The sequence below is a fragment of the Ananas comosus genome, unplaced genomic scaffold, assembly GCF_001540865.1.
Source record: "Ananas comosus cultivar F153 unplaced genomic scaffold, ASM154086v1, whole genome shotgun sequence".
In the NCBI taxonomy this organism is placed as follows: Eukaryota; Viridiplantae; Streptophyta; class Magnoliopsida; order Poales; family Bromeliaceae; genus Ananas; species Ananas comosus.
The window spans coordinates 1-16193 of NW_017891552.1; the positions used below are offsets into that span (position 1 = coordinate 1).

A 16193-nucleotide genomic window follows, 5' to 3' on the forward strand; every position below is an offset into this window, starting at 1 on the left:
ATGGAGATGGACGGCCGAGTGATGTTGCCTCCGCTTGCGGGCTGGAGATCCTCCAGCATAGGGTGGTGTTGATTAAAGCAACACACATTATTACTTCAAAGCGCTAGCCTTCTGTATAATAAGACCGGCAGAGTCCTCTCGATGGGTGAAAACTGTGGAAGTAAATTGCAGGGTTGTCTCTGCAACCATTCTGATTGCACTTTGAGAGCTAATTATTACCAGGTTTATTGTAATATTGCAATAAACCTACTTATGTTTGCAAAGATATACTTCTTGTTTCTCTTGAAACAAATCATCGGAATGTACCAGTAGCCTCATAACTTTGAGTTTCCTTGTCTAGAACTTCATTGTGATGTGATTACTTCTTTTCCTCCGTAAGTAGTTTCCAATTCAGTAACTTTTATGCAAAATTAACATGTGTCATAACTGTGCAAGATATATTGTGGAAAGGATTGATCCTTATTTTTGTAGTTTATGCATTTTCTATGAAGATTCAATCATTTGGGTATTGTAGGTTTGGTCGTGATTGGAAAAAAATCGAAGACTTTGTTGGTACAAAAACAACTATCCAGGTAATCTCTTCTTGATCATTTATTCTCTCTTAGCCATAATTTGAATATGACTCATGACTTGGTTTGGAAAGGTTTTAATGGGTAATATCGGTGCATGCTTAATGCGGTGAAAGTAATTTGGCTACCTTTGCTGGTCCATTTGAATTAAATATGCAGAGATATGAGCATCAAAAAAGGAAGTCATTGTCTTATATTGTGATATCTGAGCTGTGATGAACATCCTTCGGTTGGTTGTGGCGTATATCTAATTAACTACCTTTGTTGCTTCCTACTCTTCAATTTTAGACTAAGAGAAAACAAAAAAAAAAAAATTTCTTTTTTTGGATTATTCTCTGCAGCTTTCCTTAATATATTGAAACATGCTGTATTATATTTCTTTGCAGATTAAGGATAATGCATAGTTTCTTCTCTTTTTTTTTCCTCTTTTGTCTTATTTCCAGATCCGTAGTCATGCTCAGAAGTACTTTCTAAAGGTTCAGAAAATTGGGTTAGCAGCACATGTTCCACCACCTCATCCGAAGCGCAAAGTAGCTCATCAACACCCACAAAGCTTACCCTGCACTGGTTTTTCTTCTCTGTTTGCCAACATCTTCTTAACTCTTTTGTTTTGAATTGGAAATTAACACATCCCTACAAAATTATCTGTTTGCACTCACATGCATATGAATCGTTTTCAAAGATTTATTTTAAACCAGTAACTTTTAGCAGATGTTATGCTGCTACGACCATCTATGGCTTGCCCTTCTACATCCGGTAGCATTATTCCTACATGCAATGCCTGGGATGCCTCGTCTAGTTTAATAAACTACACACCCAGCGAGACAAGGCCTTTAACAGACTGCTACAATATTCTTTCCGAAATCGAAGGCAAGTGCATATCTTTACACGTAGTGATTATATTTTGTTTCTAGTAATATATTTTCGTAGCACTAATTACTGTTTTTCGGTATTCAGGTGCCGGTGGATTGATGAGGAAACCATTATCGTATACTCAAAACATTAGTTGGATTGGCAGTTCAAGTCGAGCATGGCTAACCAATGATGGACAAGAGCAACTGAATCCACATTCATTGCATCCTGGTACTTGGCTAAGTTTGCTAGGATTATCTTCTTTTGACTTTTTCCATGACTAAACCAGTAGCTTTCAAATTTTGTTTTTAGCGGAGATCTATGGTAAATGTGTTATTGTTGATATCGTGGAAAAATGAAATACCATGTCATTGACATAGCAAATTAGAAAGGGAAAATATTTAAGTTGCAAGTATCATATTGAGCATACATAACTTTATTTTCATATTTGCATAGGTACACTCTCCATTTCTGCTTTGCATCCAAGTAAATCAAGAGAAGCAAATTGAACAAATTACACATTATAGCATTGCATGAAACAAGAAAGATAGTAATCATCAAAGGGCATATATATGAAAGGTATATACTTTTCATGGTAATAACTTGGCCTGTTGGCCTCATTGAATCTTCGTTGAAAAGATTGTGCTGCATGTACAATAGATTTGAATATGTGGATCTTCCAGAAACAGCTTAAGTTTTGAATTTATCCACTTATAAAGGCCATGGCATCAGACTTTCTTGTTTCTTGCAGGAATACCAGACTTTGCACGAGTGTATGCTTTTATCGGTGATATGTTTGATCCGGAGATTGCGTGCCCGGTGGAAGTTTATGTTGAAAAGCTGAAGGAGATGGATCCTATCACTGCTAAAACTGTAAGCTTTTGTTGTACGCTTTTTGTAACTGTTGCAGTTCAAATGATTACTATTTGAGATTGATTCATGTGAATAACCCTGTATTTCACATTTTATTACTGCTATTATTTCTTTTCCTTTCTTGTGATTGATATTTCCACATCTCCCGCCTTATACATATAAAAATTTTGCAACTTGCTTTATCGCCTCGTTTAGTTCTTCAATGCATCATTTAAGAAGGTTTTATGCAGTATTTGTAGTCTGTTTCTTCCAGGAGATATAACTCCTGTTTTCACAAATGCTGCAGATCTTTCTGTGTAGCTCATTAGTAGAAATTATATACTTTTTAATGATATTTGCACCCGAAGATGTTAACGTTTCTAGATATGTAGAGCTCATGCTTGTGAAATATGCTAAATGCCTCCTCCTCTTTTTTTAACTTTTTTTTTTTGATACACGGTAAAAGAGTTATGGGTTCTTTATCATTTTATGTTAACCCTCTATTCAGAGTAAATATGTTTGTAATCATGCAGGTTCTAATATTGGTTAGGAATCTAACTATCAATCTATCAAGCCCGGAGTTTGAGTCTCTTGTGAGTATGCCATGCTGCCTTGCTATTATAGTTCTATGTATACATCCCCATCAGTACCTCTTAGAAGAAGTATTAAATAGTTAAGCATATTAATCTGATTTTAGTAATCTTTTTATTATTCTCTGCTCTGACATTCTATGACTATTTGCTGTTTTTATGTGACAGAGAAGGTGGTTGGCGACTTATGATCCCAAAACCAAAAGAATTGGAGTAATAACTGATTGTACTGCTGCTCAACCCTATGTATAACATCTCTTATCCATCATGCGAAGTAAAATTTTCAAACACAACCTTTTTTTTAGGCTTCTTATTCTTTGCTATTATATGGAACAGAGAAGATTGTTATCAGCGAATGATGCGAACCCAAAAGCAGCAAGTTTCATCGGAGAGACATCTGTTCCTTCCATTGCAGATAAAAAATCTACCATATGAACACACACCAATCAGTATTTGCTTGTTGCAACCTTCTCGCAGGTAGCTTCTTTGCACATTTTACAGGTAATGCGTAAATCAATAAAGCACGAAACATTATTTGCACTCTGTCGGCCGCTTGTGTATGATCTGCGAATTTAAATCAGGACCGTTTATTAAGTCTGTATTGATTCCGGTGTTTCAGAAACAAAGAATCACCCGAAAGGTGGCGATGCGCAGCCAATATTTCACTTTATTGTCAGAGTATATGCTTCTCTACATGCTTTATTTCTGCTTAATGAAATCTTACGCTTTATTAGAGACAAATATGTGAGTTAGTAATTTCCCAAGTTTGAATAATTTAGCTATTCATCATTTGAATCTAGCCTCTGGTGAATTTTGCTCTAGAATGTCATCATCATTAGATGGTGAATGCATTGGCCTCTTTCTACTAGCCAAGTGTCTTTTCTGCCTAGCTTCTGCAACAGCTTCAGAAAGGTATGGTCAAATGTTCGACAAACAAAAGTTTAGAAGTTATGAAAAGAAAAGCAAAAAACTTCTCCTCAAAGTTATGAGGATCAAGTCTAGTTGGCTTACAAATAATTCGGCTTTTTATGTTGGAACACTTGAGGCCTGGGCCTTCAATAGCCTGGCCCAACCCCAAATTGCTGTTAAGGTTCTGGGCACGGACCGACCGGTCCGCCCATGATCAAGTTTATTTACAACTGAAAATCCCAGTGATTGGAAATTTTTTCCAGTCTGAGGGGATCTCTACACATGTTTAGCTTTTCAGTTCGTATGCTCAAGCACAGCTTTGTTGAGTTTCACCACAAGATCTCGTCCAAATATTGTGAAAAGTCGTATAATGTTTAACCAAAAGATCGATTTATTAGAAAACAGGTCTCGAAATATATATTTACTTTTCGCTAAAGTGCATTATGGGAATTTAATTTATTGCATAATATGAAAATTTAATTCATTAAATGTTGAAGGTGAGGATTTTGAAACCCACGACCTTACGGAAGAGAGAGATTTAGAATTGATTTTAATACTATGTTAATTTATACGACACAATTGTTGTTCTTTAAAAGTTTTAAGCTATTAGAAAACGGTGGATCGATTTTTTGGATTACATGGTATCAAAATTAATTTTAAATTATTTCGTTTTGTGAGGTTTCAGGTTTGATCTCCATTTTTGACATTTAACGGATTAAACTCTTGCGTAAGTGGAAGTATTAATATATATTTCTGGGTCCGTTTTCTATCAACTCCATTTTTTAGGTGTGCTCGAATTTTAAAGATGTTGAAATCTTATAAGTTTTTAATCTGAATCTCAACACAGCGTTGTTAAGGTTTTTTTTCTGTTTGCCCTCAAAGGAAATGGAATATTCAAAAGTTGCATTAGCACAATCCCTTTTAGTACATTTTTTTTAATTATCTTTTTGTTTTTTGGAGATAGATATTGTACAAACAACTTTATATTCTACTTGCACATAAAACTTTTAAAAATTTAAATGTACGAAGATGGAAGGTTCAAAGCTTCCGCATGAAGGATTAGTTCAGGAATTTTAGTTTTTTTTTTTTTTTTTAAAAAATCTCTCCCAACCTGAAGATAAATAAGATATGAAGCTGTCCCTGAGAGCCTCTTCAATGTAAATTAATGGGCACACTGGTGAAACAATGAAACCAATACATGGAACTAAATTTATTTTATATAGCAACTAATGTAGCATTATAATTAATAACAATAAGTTTGTTTCATCATAACTAGGTCAATGGAAGCAAGGGAACCTAATATAGTAAGTACAAGTAGTCTCTCAAAATAGCATACTTTTTTAACAAGGGTTTTGCTAAATAAATATTTTAAGTGTTTAGGGATTTGAGCATATGTACAGGAACATCACAATTCCTTTGCCGCATTGGGCATGTAACGTGATTCTTATTAATATGTGTACAGCACGAAAATTTAAGCGCAAGGATTGGCTAATTTTGACTTCAATGTACACTAATGGCTAATTTTTCTAAGGGTGGTGAAAAGTTGTAGGATCTTAAAAAATACTTAGGTTACAAGAGTTGGATCCACGCACCATATCATCTTAAGTCTCAGTGCCGAATTTATTATACTTTAAAATAGCTTCTCTATTTGAGATCTAGAAGTAAAGTACTAAGTTTTTATTTTTTTTTAGTTTCTTTCGTAGAATCAAAAGCTTGATCTTCTACAACTCTTATGTAGGATTTTTCTCACCTAAGACTCAAACATATAACCCTTTACTTCCCACCTAGTGACCTAGATGGCTTTTTTTTTAATAATAATGATTTAAATAGTATCATAAATTTTGAACTTTTTTACTTTTATTGAAGATACAAATGAGTTACTGAGACTCCAAAAATAAATGTTATTTTCTGTTTACGCCATACCTCCTCTTCTACTTTCTCTCCTTCCGACCCGCTGATCTGATCTAAATTCTCTCTCAACAAACAACCCACGGCCCGCCAGAGCCGAACACCGCACCCGAGAGATTATCAAAATCACTCGAAAAAAGATAGAAGAGTACTCTAAACAGAAAATAACATTTATTTTTGGAGTCTCAGTAACTCATTTGTATCTTCAATAAAAGTAAAAAAGTTCAAAATTTATGATACTATTTAAATCATTATTATTAAAAAAAAAGCCATCTAGGTCACTAGGTGGGAAGTAAAGGGTTATATGTTTGAGTCTTAGGTGAGAAAAATCCTACATAAGAGTTGTAGAAGATCAAGCTTTTGATTCTACGAAAGAAACTAAAAAAAAATAAAAACTTAGTACTTTACTTCTAGATCTCAAATAGAGAAGCTATTTTAAAGTATAATAAATTCGGCACTGAGACTTAAGATGATATGGTGCGTGGATCCAACTCTTGTAACCTAAGTATTTTTTAAGATCCTACAACTTTTCACCACCCTTAGAAAAATTAGCCATTAGTGTACATTGAAGTCAAAATTAGCCAATCCTTGCGCTTAAATTTTCGTGCTGTACACATATTAATAAGAATCACGTTACATGCCCAATGCGGCAAAGGAATTGTGATGTTCCTGTACATATGCTCAAATCCCTAAACACTTAAAATATTTATTTAGCAAAACCCTTGTTAAAAAAGTATGCTATTTTGAGAGACTACTTGTACTTACTATATTAGGTTCCCTTGCTTCCATTGACCTAGTTATGATGAAACAAACTTATTGTTATTAATTATAATGCTACATTAGTTGCTATATAAAATAAATTTAGTTCCATGTATTGGTTTCATTGTTTCACCAGTGTGCCCATTAATTTACATTGAAGAGGCTCTCAGGGACAGCTTCATATCTTATTTATCTTCAGGTTGGGAGAGATTTTTTAAAAAAAAAAAAAAAAACTAAAATTCCTGAACTAATCCTTCATGCGGAAGCTTTGAACCTTCCATCTTCGTACATTTAAATTTTTAAAAGTTTTATGTGCAAGTAGAATATAAAGTTGTTTGTACAATATCTATCTCCAAAAAACAAAAAGATAATTAAAAAAAATGTACTAAAAGGGATTGTGCTAATGCAACTTTTGAATATTCCATTTCCTTTGAGGGCAAACAGAAAAAAAACCTTAACAACGCTGTGTTGAGATTCAGATTAAAAACTTATAAGATTTCAACATCTTTAAAATTCGAGCACACCTAAAAAATGGAGTTGATAGAAAACGGACCCAGAAATATATATTAATACTTCCACTTACGCAAGAGTTTAATCCGTTAAATGTCAAAAATGGAGATCAAACCTGAAACCTCACAAAACGAAATAATTTAAAATTAATTTTGATACCATGTAATCCAAAAAATCGATCCACCGTTTTCTAATAGCTTAAAACTTTTAAAGAACAACAATTGTGTCGTATAAATTAACATAGTATTAAAATCAATTCTAAATCTCTCTCTTCCGTAAGGTCGTGGGTTTCAAAATCCTCACCTTCAACATTTAATGAATTAAATTTTCATATTATGCAATAAATTAAATTCCCATAATGCACTTTAGCGAAAAGTAAATATATATTTCGAGACCTGTTTTCTAATAAATCGATCTTTTGGTTAAACATTATACGACTTTTCACAATATTTGGACGAGATCTTGTGGTGAAACTCAACAAAGCTGTGCTTGAGCATACGAACTGAAAAGCTAAACATGTGTAGAGATCCCCTCAGACTGGAAAAAATTTCCAATCACTGGGATTTTCAGTTGTAAATAAACTTGATCATGGGCGGACCGGTCGGTCCGTGCCCAGAACCTTAACAGCAATTTGGGGTTGGGCCAGGCTATTGAAGGCCCAGGCCTCAAGTGTTCCAACATAAAAAGCCGAATTATTTGTAAGCCAACTAGACTTGATCCTCATAACTTTGAGGAGAAGTTTTTTGCTTTTCTTTTCATAACTTCTAAACTTTTGTTTGTCGAACATTTGACCATACCTTTCTGAAGCTGTTGCAGAAGCTAGGCAGAAAAGACACTTGGCTAGTAGAAAGAGGCCAATGCATTCACCATCTAATGATGATGACATTCTAGAGCAAAATTCACCAGAGGCTAGATTCAAATGATGAATAGCTAAATTATTCAAACTTGGGAAATTACTAACTCACATATTTGTCTCTAATAAAGCGTAAGATTTCATTAAGCAGAAATAAAGCATGTAGAGAAGCATATACTCTGACAATAAAGTGAAATATTGGCTGCGCATCGCCACCTTTCGGGTGATTCTTTGTTTCTGAAACACCGGAATCAATACAGACTTAATAAACGGTCCTGATTTAAATTCGCAGATCATACACAAGCGGCCGACAGAGTGCAAATAATGTTTCGTGCTTTATTGATTTACGCATTACCTGTAAAATGTGCAAAGAAGCTACCTGCGAGAAGGTTGCAACAAGCAAATACTGATTGGTGTGTGTTCATATGGTAGATTTTTTATCTGCAATGGAAGGAACAGATGTCTCTCCGATGAAACTTGCTGCTTTTGGGTTCGCATCATTCGCTGATAACAATCTTCTCTGTTCCATATAATAGCAAAGAATAAGAAGCCTAAAAAAAAGGTTGTGTTTGAAAATTTTACTTCGCATGATGGATAAGAGATGTTATACATAGGGTTGAGCAGCAGTACAATCAGTTATTACTCCAATTCTTTTGGTTTTGGGATCATAAGTCGCCAACCACCTTCTCTGTCACATAAAAACAGCAAATAGTCATAGAATGTCAGAGCAGAGAATAATAAAAAGATTACTAAAATCAGATTAATATGCTTAACTATTTAATACTTCTTCTAAGAGGTACTGATGGGGATGTATACATAGAACTATAATAGCAAGGCAGCATGGCATACTCACAAGAGACTCAAACTCCGGGCTTGATAGATTGATAGTTAGATTCCTAACCAATATTAGAACCTGCATGATTACAAACATATTTACTCTGAATAGAGGGTTAACATAAAATGATAAAGAACCCATAACTCTTTTACCGTGTATCAAAAAAAAAAAAGTTAAAAAAAGAGGAGGAGGCATTTAGCATATTTCACAAGCATGAGCTCTACATATCTAGAAACGTTAACATCTTCGGGTGCAAATATCATTAAAAAGTATATAATTTCTACTAATGAGCTACACAGAAAGATCTGCAGCATTTGTGAAAACAGGAGTTATATCTCCTGGAAGAAACAGACTACAAATACTGCATAAAACCTTCTTAAATGATGCATTGAAGAACTAAACGAGGCGATAAAGCAAGTTGCAAAATTTTTATATGTATAAGGCGGGAGATGTGGAAATATCAATCACAAGAAAGGAAAAGAAATAATAGCAGTAATAAAATGTGAAATACAGGGTTATTCACATGAATCAATCTCAAATAGTAATCATTTGAACTGCAACAGTTACAAAAAGCGTACAACAAAAGCTTACAGTTTTAGCAGTGATAGGATCCATCTCCTTCAGCTTTTCAACATAAACTTCCACCGGGCACGCAATCTCCGGATCAAACATATCACCGATAAAAGCATACACTCGTGCAAAGTCTGGTATTCCTGCAAGAAACAAGAAAGTCTGATGCCATGGCCTTTATAAGTGGATAAATTCAAAACTTAAGCTGTTTCTGGAAGATCCACATATTCAAATCTATTGTACATGCAGCACAATCTTTTCAACGAAGATTCAATGAGGCCAACAGGCCAAGTTATTACCATGAAAAGTATATACCTTTCATATATATGCCCTTTGATGATTACTATCTTTCTTGTTTCATGCAATGCTATAATGTGTAATTTGTTCAATTTGCTTCTCTTGATTTACTTGGATGCAAAGCAGAAATGGAGAGTGTACCTATGCAAATATGAAAATAAAGTTATGTATGCTCAATATGATACTTGCAACTTAAATATTTTCCCTTTCTAATTTGCTATGTCAATGACATGGTATTTCATTTTTCCACGATATCAACAATAACACATTTACCATAGATCTCCGCTAAAAACAAAATTTGAAAGCTACTGGTTTAGTCATGGAAAAAGTCAAAAGAAGATAATCCTAGCAAACTTAGCCAAGTACCAGGATGCAATGAATGTGGATTCAGTTGCTCTTGTCCATCATTGGTTAGCCATGCTCGACTTGAACTGCCAATCCAACTAATGTTTTGAGTATACGATAATGGTTTCCTCATCAATCCACCGGCACCTGAATACCGAAAAACAGTAATTAGTGCTACGAAAATATATTACTAGAAACAAAATATAATCACTACGTGTAAAGATATGCACTTGCCTTCGATTTCGGAAAGAATATTGTAGCAGTCTGTTAAAGGCCTTGTCTCGCTGGGTGTGTAGTTTATTAAACTAGACGAGGCATCCCAGGCATTGCATGTAGGAATAATGCTACCGGATGTAGAAGGGCAAGCCATAGATGGTCGTAGCAGCATAACATCTGCTAAAAGTTACTGGTTTAAAATAAATCTTTGAAAACGATTCATATGCATGTGAGTGCAAACAGATAATTTTGTAGGGATGTGTTAATTTCCAATTCAAAACAAAAGAGTTAAGAAGATGTTGGCAAACAGAGAAGAAAAACCAGTGCAGGGTAAGCTTTGTGGGTGTTGATGAGCTACTTTGCGCTTCGGATGAGGTGGTGGAACATGTGCTGCTAACCCAATTTTCTGAACCTTTAGAAAGTACTTCTGAGCATGACTACGGATCTGGAAATAAGACAAAAGAGGAAAAAAAAAGAGAAGAAACTATGCATTATCCTTAATCTGCAAAGAAATATAATACAGCATGTTTCAATATATTAAGGAAAGCTGCAGAGAATAATCCAAAAAAAGAAATTTTTTTTTTTTTGTTTTCTCTTAGTCTAAAATTGAAGAGTAGGAAGCAACAAAGGTAGTTAATTAGATATACGCCACAACCAACCGAAGGATGTTCATCACAGCTCAGATATCACAATATAAGACAATGACTTCCTTTTTTGATGCTCATATCTCTGCATATTTAATTCAAATGGACCAGCAAAGGTAGCCAAATTACTTTCACCGCATTAAGCATGCACCGATATTACCCATTAAAACCTTTCCAAACCAAGTCATGAGTCATATTCAAATTATGGCTAAGAGAGAATAAATGATCAAGAAGAGATTACCTGGATAGTTGTTTTTGTACCAACAAAGTCTTCGATTTTTTTCCAATCACGACCAAACCTACAATACCCAAATGATTGAATCTTCATAGAAAATGCATAAACTACAAAAATAAGGATCAATCCTTTCCACAATATATCTTGCACAGTTATGACACATGTTAATTTTGCATAAAAGTTACTGAATTGGAAACTACTTACGGAGGAAAAGAAGTAATCACATCACAATGAAGTTCTAGACAAGGAAACTCAAAGTTATGAGGCTACTGGTACATTCCGATGATTTGTTTCAAGAGAAACAAGAAGTATATCTTTGCAAACATAAGTAGGTTTATTGCAATATTACAATAAACCTGGTAATAATTAGCTCTCAAAGTGCAATCAGAATGGTTGCAGAGACAACCCTGCAATTTACTTCCACAGTTTTCACCCATCGAGAGGACTCTGCCGGTCTTATTATACAGAAGGCTAGCGCTTTGAAGTAATAATGTGTGTTGCTTTAATCAACACCACCCTATGCTGGAGGATCTCCAGCCCGCAAGCGGAGGCAACATCACTCGGCCGTCCATCTCCATCATACCGACCGGTTAAGACTTCCAGTGCCATTTCCTATCGAATTGATCATTCGGGTGACATGGTATTGGAAAATTTTCCAAGAGGTCTTAAATTCAATTCCCTAAATCGACCGTTTAGTGAATTAAATTGCAACCCTTTTTCTGTTCTGTTACCTTTCCTATTAGTATATCTCAAACTAGCTAGAACACTTCATGCCGGTTAACACTCCAAAACCCAGTAAGGACCTCCTAAATGTCGTGACCCTTCTATTATTAGCCTTTGGTTTTGCGAGGAGAATGCCACATGTTTACCTATACCAATTTTCTCTTTCCAAGCATGTATGCATCCTAATGATCGCACGATAAATAGAACATAAGTGGTATATACATACGCCTACAACCAACCAAGGAAGAAAATTACAGGAGGAGGGCATCAAGGAACCTCTCGTGTTCCTCGGCCGTCCACCGGTCCCTCGACTTGGTAATAGTGTACGGCTTCCTCAGCTTCTTTCCTGATCCCTCTGCGGCCATGTCCCCTACGATCACCGCAGAGCTTGAACTCCCCAGCTGGCACGGGAAGCATCTGAAGAAGGAGAGCGCGAGAAACAAAGGGAAGTGAAGGTACGAAGGCATCCGAACGGCCGGCTCTCTCTCGACGGCCATTAATATAACAACCCCATCCCCTCTCCGAATCAATGTATGTACCTAAAGTTAGGCCAACACAGGGGGGTGTGGATTACGGAGGAAGCGATCGGGTGGCGCCCGAACGGCACGAGGAGTGTTGGGCAAAGAGAGAGCAAGAGGTTGGGCGGGGGCGGGAAAGGGGAGGCTGATAATGGGGTGGCCTAACAATGAAGAGTGCGGAACACAAATACTTGGTTTGCCTAACTAGCCGTTAGGCCATGCGTGTGTGGTCTCAAACATTAAAATTTGTGGTGGAGAGTGGGCGTGGTTGGGCGCCAAATGAGTTGGTTTCTCTCGGTGTCAAAATTAGCACTTTTATTAGCAGTGATCAGGGAGTTAGAATCAGCACGAAATAATTGAGCAAAAACACTTAAAATTTATACAGTAAAAAAAAATGAAAAAGAAAAAAAAAAAAAAAGAAAAGAAGAAGGAATCGTTACTGACCGGGAAGGAGGGTGATGCTGCGGAGTTATGGGGCGGATTTCGGCCGAGCGGGGGAGGCGGAGGATCCGCTGCGCCGGTTCGGCGGATCGCCATCAACATCGGACATACTGCCGGCATTCAATCGGACCCGACTCTCTCGTTTCTTCCCAAAAGTTCCGACTCTTATCCCGACGCCTTGGTCCGCAAGCCTCGGGCTCCCGGACCGGGCGCAACACGGCGTCTGTGGTCTACGGACCATCCAACGATGTCCGCCAGTGTATAGCTTTGGACGGTTCACGGATGACGTGGTGAACTAAGTGCACGTAATAGATTCTACGACTCTCTCTTACCCCCTCCTCTCTTCGTCTTCTTCCCTCGCCTCCTACTGTCCACTCCTCCGTTTCTCTCCAATGTAAAACCCCCTCCTCCCCTCGAAATCCCCATGGAAATTTGGAGAGCTCGCTCCTTCGAGAAGCATCTCAAAGCCGTTCTCTCCTCTTCCTCTTCTTCTTCGTCCTCCTCCCCTCGCTTCTCCCCTTCTCTCCACAAAACCCTCCTCCGCCGTTCCTTCCAAACCCTAGCCTCGTCCCCTTCTCCTCCTCCTCCTCCTCCTCCTCTTCCCCACCTCTCCTCCTCCTCCTCCTCTTCCGCCTCTTCTCTCTCCTCCCTCCTCTTCCGCCGCCCCCTCCCGCGCTTCTCGCCACCTCCTCGGAACCTTCCTCTCAAACCCTTCTCTTCGGTCTTTTCGAACCAGGAGATCGAGTGGAGGGAGGAGCACCACCTATCGGAGTCGTGCTCCGGCGACGAGAGCTACCAGGATCATCTCATCGAGGTTCAACAGGAGAAGCAGAGCCGATTCATACCCGTTAAGGCCTACTTCCTCTGCACCAGGTGTTTCAATCTCTTCCCAATCATGTTTCTCATCATCGACATCTTACTTAGGTTTAATTCGTGCGTTAATTGGCTTTGTGATTGATGTGGGTGCAGTATTGATTTGAGGAGCTTGCAATCGCAGAATGCTTTCAATGTGATTCCGCCGAATTCTCGTGCCACGAACTATGTAGTTTTGAGATATTATGATGTGAAAGGGGATCGCCAGGTTAGTTGAATTGCTTATCGATGTGTTCTCATTTAATTTGTTATGCTGTTCATGTTGCAATTACATTCTAACATAGAGCTCATTGGACCTCATATCTTTTGTTGTGACGAGAATGTTGCAGTTATATAGTGAAGCTTGTGAAGTTATCTGTAAAGCAGCTTTTTGTTGCAAAGGTTGATTGGGAATGCGTTTGTTGTTATATGTCATGCTGTATCAGTAGTGTAGTATAACTGTATACGAATATGCCTGTCGGACAAGATAGTTACACATCTAGAGCTACTAATTTCTCTTTAGACAGCTTAAATTCTCTCAGTTTTGACTTCCCACCCTTCTACTGCTTCTTAAGGGAGAAAGAGAGCAAATCTTTCTTTACCTACATGAGGTCTGTGTTTGCCTTTTTTAATCATATTGCTGTCAGGGATTGTGGATGCTCAAGCTATATGAGCTAACACAAGTCAATGTTTACATGCCTGCATGAATATATGAGTGTTGATCAGAATCTTTCTATGTCTTTGCTGTTTTTAGGTTGGACCTTTTAGCATGAAAAATATAGACATGAATTTACCATCCTTGATTGCAGCATTTACCAAGGATTATGTGACATTTTTTTGTGACCTCTGAAAATAGACGGCTACAAAATGAGATCTAATCAGCTGAATTAGTTCTTTTCTGCCTAATATCTTCCTCTGCTATTAGGATTCAGGAATACGGTTTTCAAAAACTCAGTTTCTGTGCATAAGACTATGTAACATATTTCGTGACCTCTCGAGACCAGCAGCAAATGAGAACTAACCAACTGAATTAAGTATTATCTACCTAATATCTTCCTCTGCTATTAGGATTTTGGAAGACGTTTTTCAAAAATCTCTGTTTCTGTCCATATTTCTGTTTACTGAGATACACTTGTTTATGATTTCTGACAAGTAAGATCCCTTTTAGATTTTCTGTACTTCATTGTTATCATATGCTATTCTGGTGGATTGGATTATCTGCCTTTCATAAAAGCATTAACTTTTGGTTCTTTTCCATTGCCACTTTCTTGTCATTATGCTGTTCCTCTGCATATATTCTTTTGGCTGTTAACGACTGCCACTTTCATGTCATCATGTTATGCATCTGCAAAATTAAAGAAACCTTTGAGTTATGTTTTGGAAAATGCAAACACGCTAATAAAAATTTCTCTTTCCAAGTCTGGATGAACTTATAGTCTCTCTTCACGTGTCTTTGATTTGCAGGACCTTGAGTCTGGATTCGTGAATGAGAGCAGCTGCCACTATATGGTAGTTTTTCAGTACGGCTCAATTGTCTTATTTAATGTTTCTGATCATGAAGCAGATGGTTATCTGAAAATTGTAGAGAAACATGCATCAGGTTTACTACCGGAGATGAGAAAGGATGGTAAGCATTTGCTAAAAACAAATATTTGCTTTCCCTGACTTTGCTATCCTCATTATTGAAGTACTATGTACCTTTTCTTTTCTTTTGTTTTACGTGCCTTTGATTTTTCAATTGTAGATTGTCGTCTGAAAATGCAAAATTATGTTTGGGGATATAAGAATCTGCACTTTCATATGGATTCCAAAATAATCTTGTGCTTGTCACACATCATTGTTGCTTCACTTATAAACAGAATGAGACGAACAAACTGTTGTTTGTGCAATTGTTATCTAAGAAAAGAAGAATGCATCCGTGCAATATGAACATATGATGATGGAACTTCTGGAGAAATTAATAATTCCGACAAAAGTTGAAGTGGTATCTTCATCCTGTTATTTTGTGTATTTCTTGTTTAGTTCTTATGGTCCAGTAACTCTAGTCGTATAACTGAGAGGGGATATTGCACTTTACAGTGAGATAATCGGTTATCATTTTGTAGCATTTAACTGCTGAATCATCCAACTGTAGATTATGCGGTTGTGGAGAAACCAAATTTAGAGACATGGATGCAAGGTGGGCTGGACTACATTGTGCTCAAGAATTTGAGCATAGATGGAATCCGCACAATCGGAAGTGTTCTTGGTCAGAGTATTGCCCTTGATTATTATATTCGACAAGTATGTTCTTTGTCATTCCTATCATTTTAATTATGTGATATCTTAATCATCTGATTTTAACTGTCTTTTTTGCTGTTAGGTTGATGGGATGGTAGCAGAATTCACAGATATAAATCGCGGTATGGAGAAAACTGGTACCTTCACCATGAAGAGGAAAAAACTTTTTCAGTTGGTGGGAAAAGCGAACTCTAATTTGGCAGACGTCATTCTTAAACTTGGCCTTTTTGAGAGGTAATTACGATGTTACTTAGTCTTTTTTTGTTGGGGGGGGGGGTAAAAATGTAAGACTGTAGGACTGGTCATATGTAAAATGGACTGGTCATTGCTAGTATGTTCATGAGATTCATTTCTACATCTTCCATTTTCTGCATGTGGTGTGGAATATTTAAGCCATAGTGATGACATTTATGAAAATGAACCACTTAAAATGAA

At 36.9% G+C, this 16193-nt stretch overlaps 3 protein-coding genes across 5 annotated transcripts; 2 read left to right on the top strand and 1 right to left on the bottom strand.

Annotated features, from left to right (window-relative positions):
• Positions 1-13: 13 nt before the first annotated feature.
• LOC109704997 (protein REVEILLE 8-like) lies at positions 14-3658 on the top strand. Its single transcript, XM_020225761.1, has 8 exons — positions 14-572; positions 1013-1136; positions 1281-1439; positions 1527-1652; positions 2173-2294; positions 2807-2866; positions 3032-3109; positions 3200-3658. The coding sequence occupies exons 1-8, from the start codon at positions 486-488 to the stop codon at positions 3296-3298; spliced, it is 855 nt and encodes a 284-aa protein (XP_020081350.1). The 5' UTR covers positions 14-485; the 3' UTR covers positions 3299-3658.
• A 4205-nt stretch (positions 3659-7863) lies between these two features.
• On the bottom strand, positions 7864-12327 carry LOC109704998 (protein REVEILLE 8-like). Of its 2 annotated transcripts, none has more exons than XM_020225764.1 (9): positions 11944-12327; positions 10951-11008; positions 10387-10510; positions 10084-10242; positions 9871-9996; positions 9229-9350; positions 8656-8715; positions 8413-8490; positions 7864-8322 (listed from the first exon to the last, which is right to left on the bottom strand). In XM_020225764.1, exons 1-9 carry the CDS (start codon positions 12162-12164, stop codon positions 8224-8226), a joined length of 1047 nt encoding a protein of 348 aa, XP_020081353.1. In that variant the 5' UTR covers positions 12165-12327; the 3' UTR covers positions 7864-8223. The 2 variants fall into 2 exon arrangements, with proteins under 2 accessions (XP_020081353.1, XP_020081351.1); XM_020225762.1 differs by having other exon boundaries at positions 11923-12326.
• Positions 12328-12617: 290 nt separating this feature from the next.
• LOC109705000 lies at positions 12618-16021 on the top strand. 2 transcript variants are annotated; one of them, XM_020225766.1, is made up of 5 exons: positions 12618-13499; positions 13596-13707; positions 14943-15105; positions 15613-15726; positions 15841-15964. In XM_020225766.1, the coding sequence occupies exons 1-5, from the start codon at positions 13051-13053 to the stop codon at positions 15843-15845; spliced, it is 843 nt and encodes a 280-aa protein (XP_020081355.1). In that variant the 5' UTR covers positions 12618-13050; the 3' UTR covers positions 15846-15964. The 2 variants fall into 2 exon arrangements, with proteins under 2 accessions (XP_020081355.1, XP_020081354.1); XM_020225765.1 differs by having other exon boundaries at positions 12624-13499; positions 15613-15761; positions 15841-16021.
• The last annotated feature ends 172 nt before the right edge of the window (positions 16022-16193 follow it).

Bases quoted from the DNA above. Each gene is read 5' to 3' on its own strand.
- LOC109704997 (XM_020225761.1), top strand. From the start codon at position 486: ATGAAGATTCAATCATTTGGGTATTGTAGGTTTGGTCGTGATTGGAAA. The intron at 573-1,012 runs GTAATCTCTTCT...TCTTATTTCCAG, and splicing joins GTACAAAAACAACTATCCAG to ATCCGTAGTCATGCTCAGAA. The intron at 2,295-2,806 runs GTAAGCTTTTGT...GTAATCATGCAG, and splicing joins ATCCTATCACTGCTAAAACT to GTTCTAATATTGGTTAGGAA.
- LOC109704998 (XM_020225762.1), bottom strand. From the start codon at position 12,164: ATGGCCGTCGAGAGAGAGCCGGCCGTTCGGATGCCTTCGTACCTTCAC. The intron at 9,351-9,870 runs GTACTTGGCTAA...TGTTTCTTGCAG, and splicing joins TCCACATTCATTGCATCCTG to GAATACCAGACTTTGCACGA. The intron at 8,323-8,412 runs GTATAACATCTC...TATATGGAACAG, and splicing joins GTACTGCTGCTCAACCCTAT to AGAAGATTGTTATCAGCGAA.
- LOC109705000 (XM_020225765.1), top strand. From the start codon at position 13,051: ATGGAAATTTGGAGAGCTCGCTCCTTCGAGAAGCATCTCAAAGCCGTT. The intron at 13,500-13,595 runs GTGTTTCAATCT...ATGTGGGTGCAG, and splicing joins GCCTACTTCCTCTGCACCAG to TATTGATTTGAGGAGCTTGC. The intron at 13,708-14,942 runs GTTAGTTGAATT...TTTGATTTGCAG, and splicing joins ATGTGAAAGGGGATCGCCAG to GACCTTGAGTCTGGATTCGT.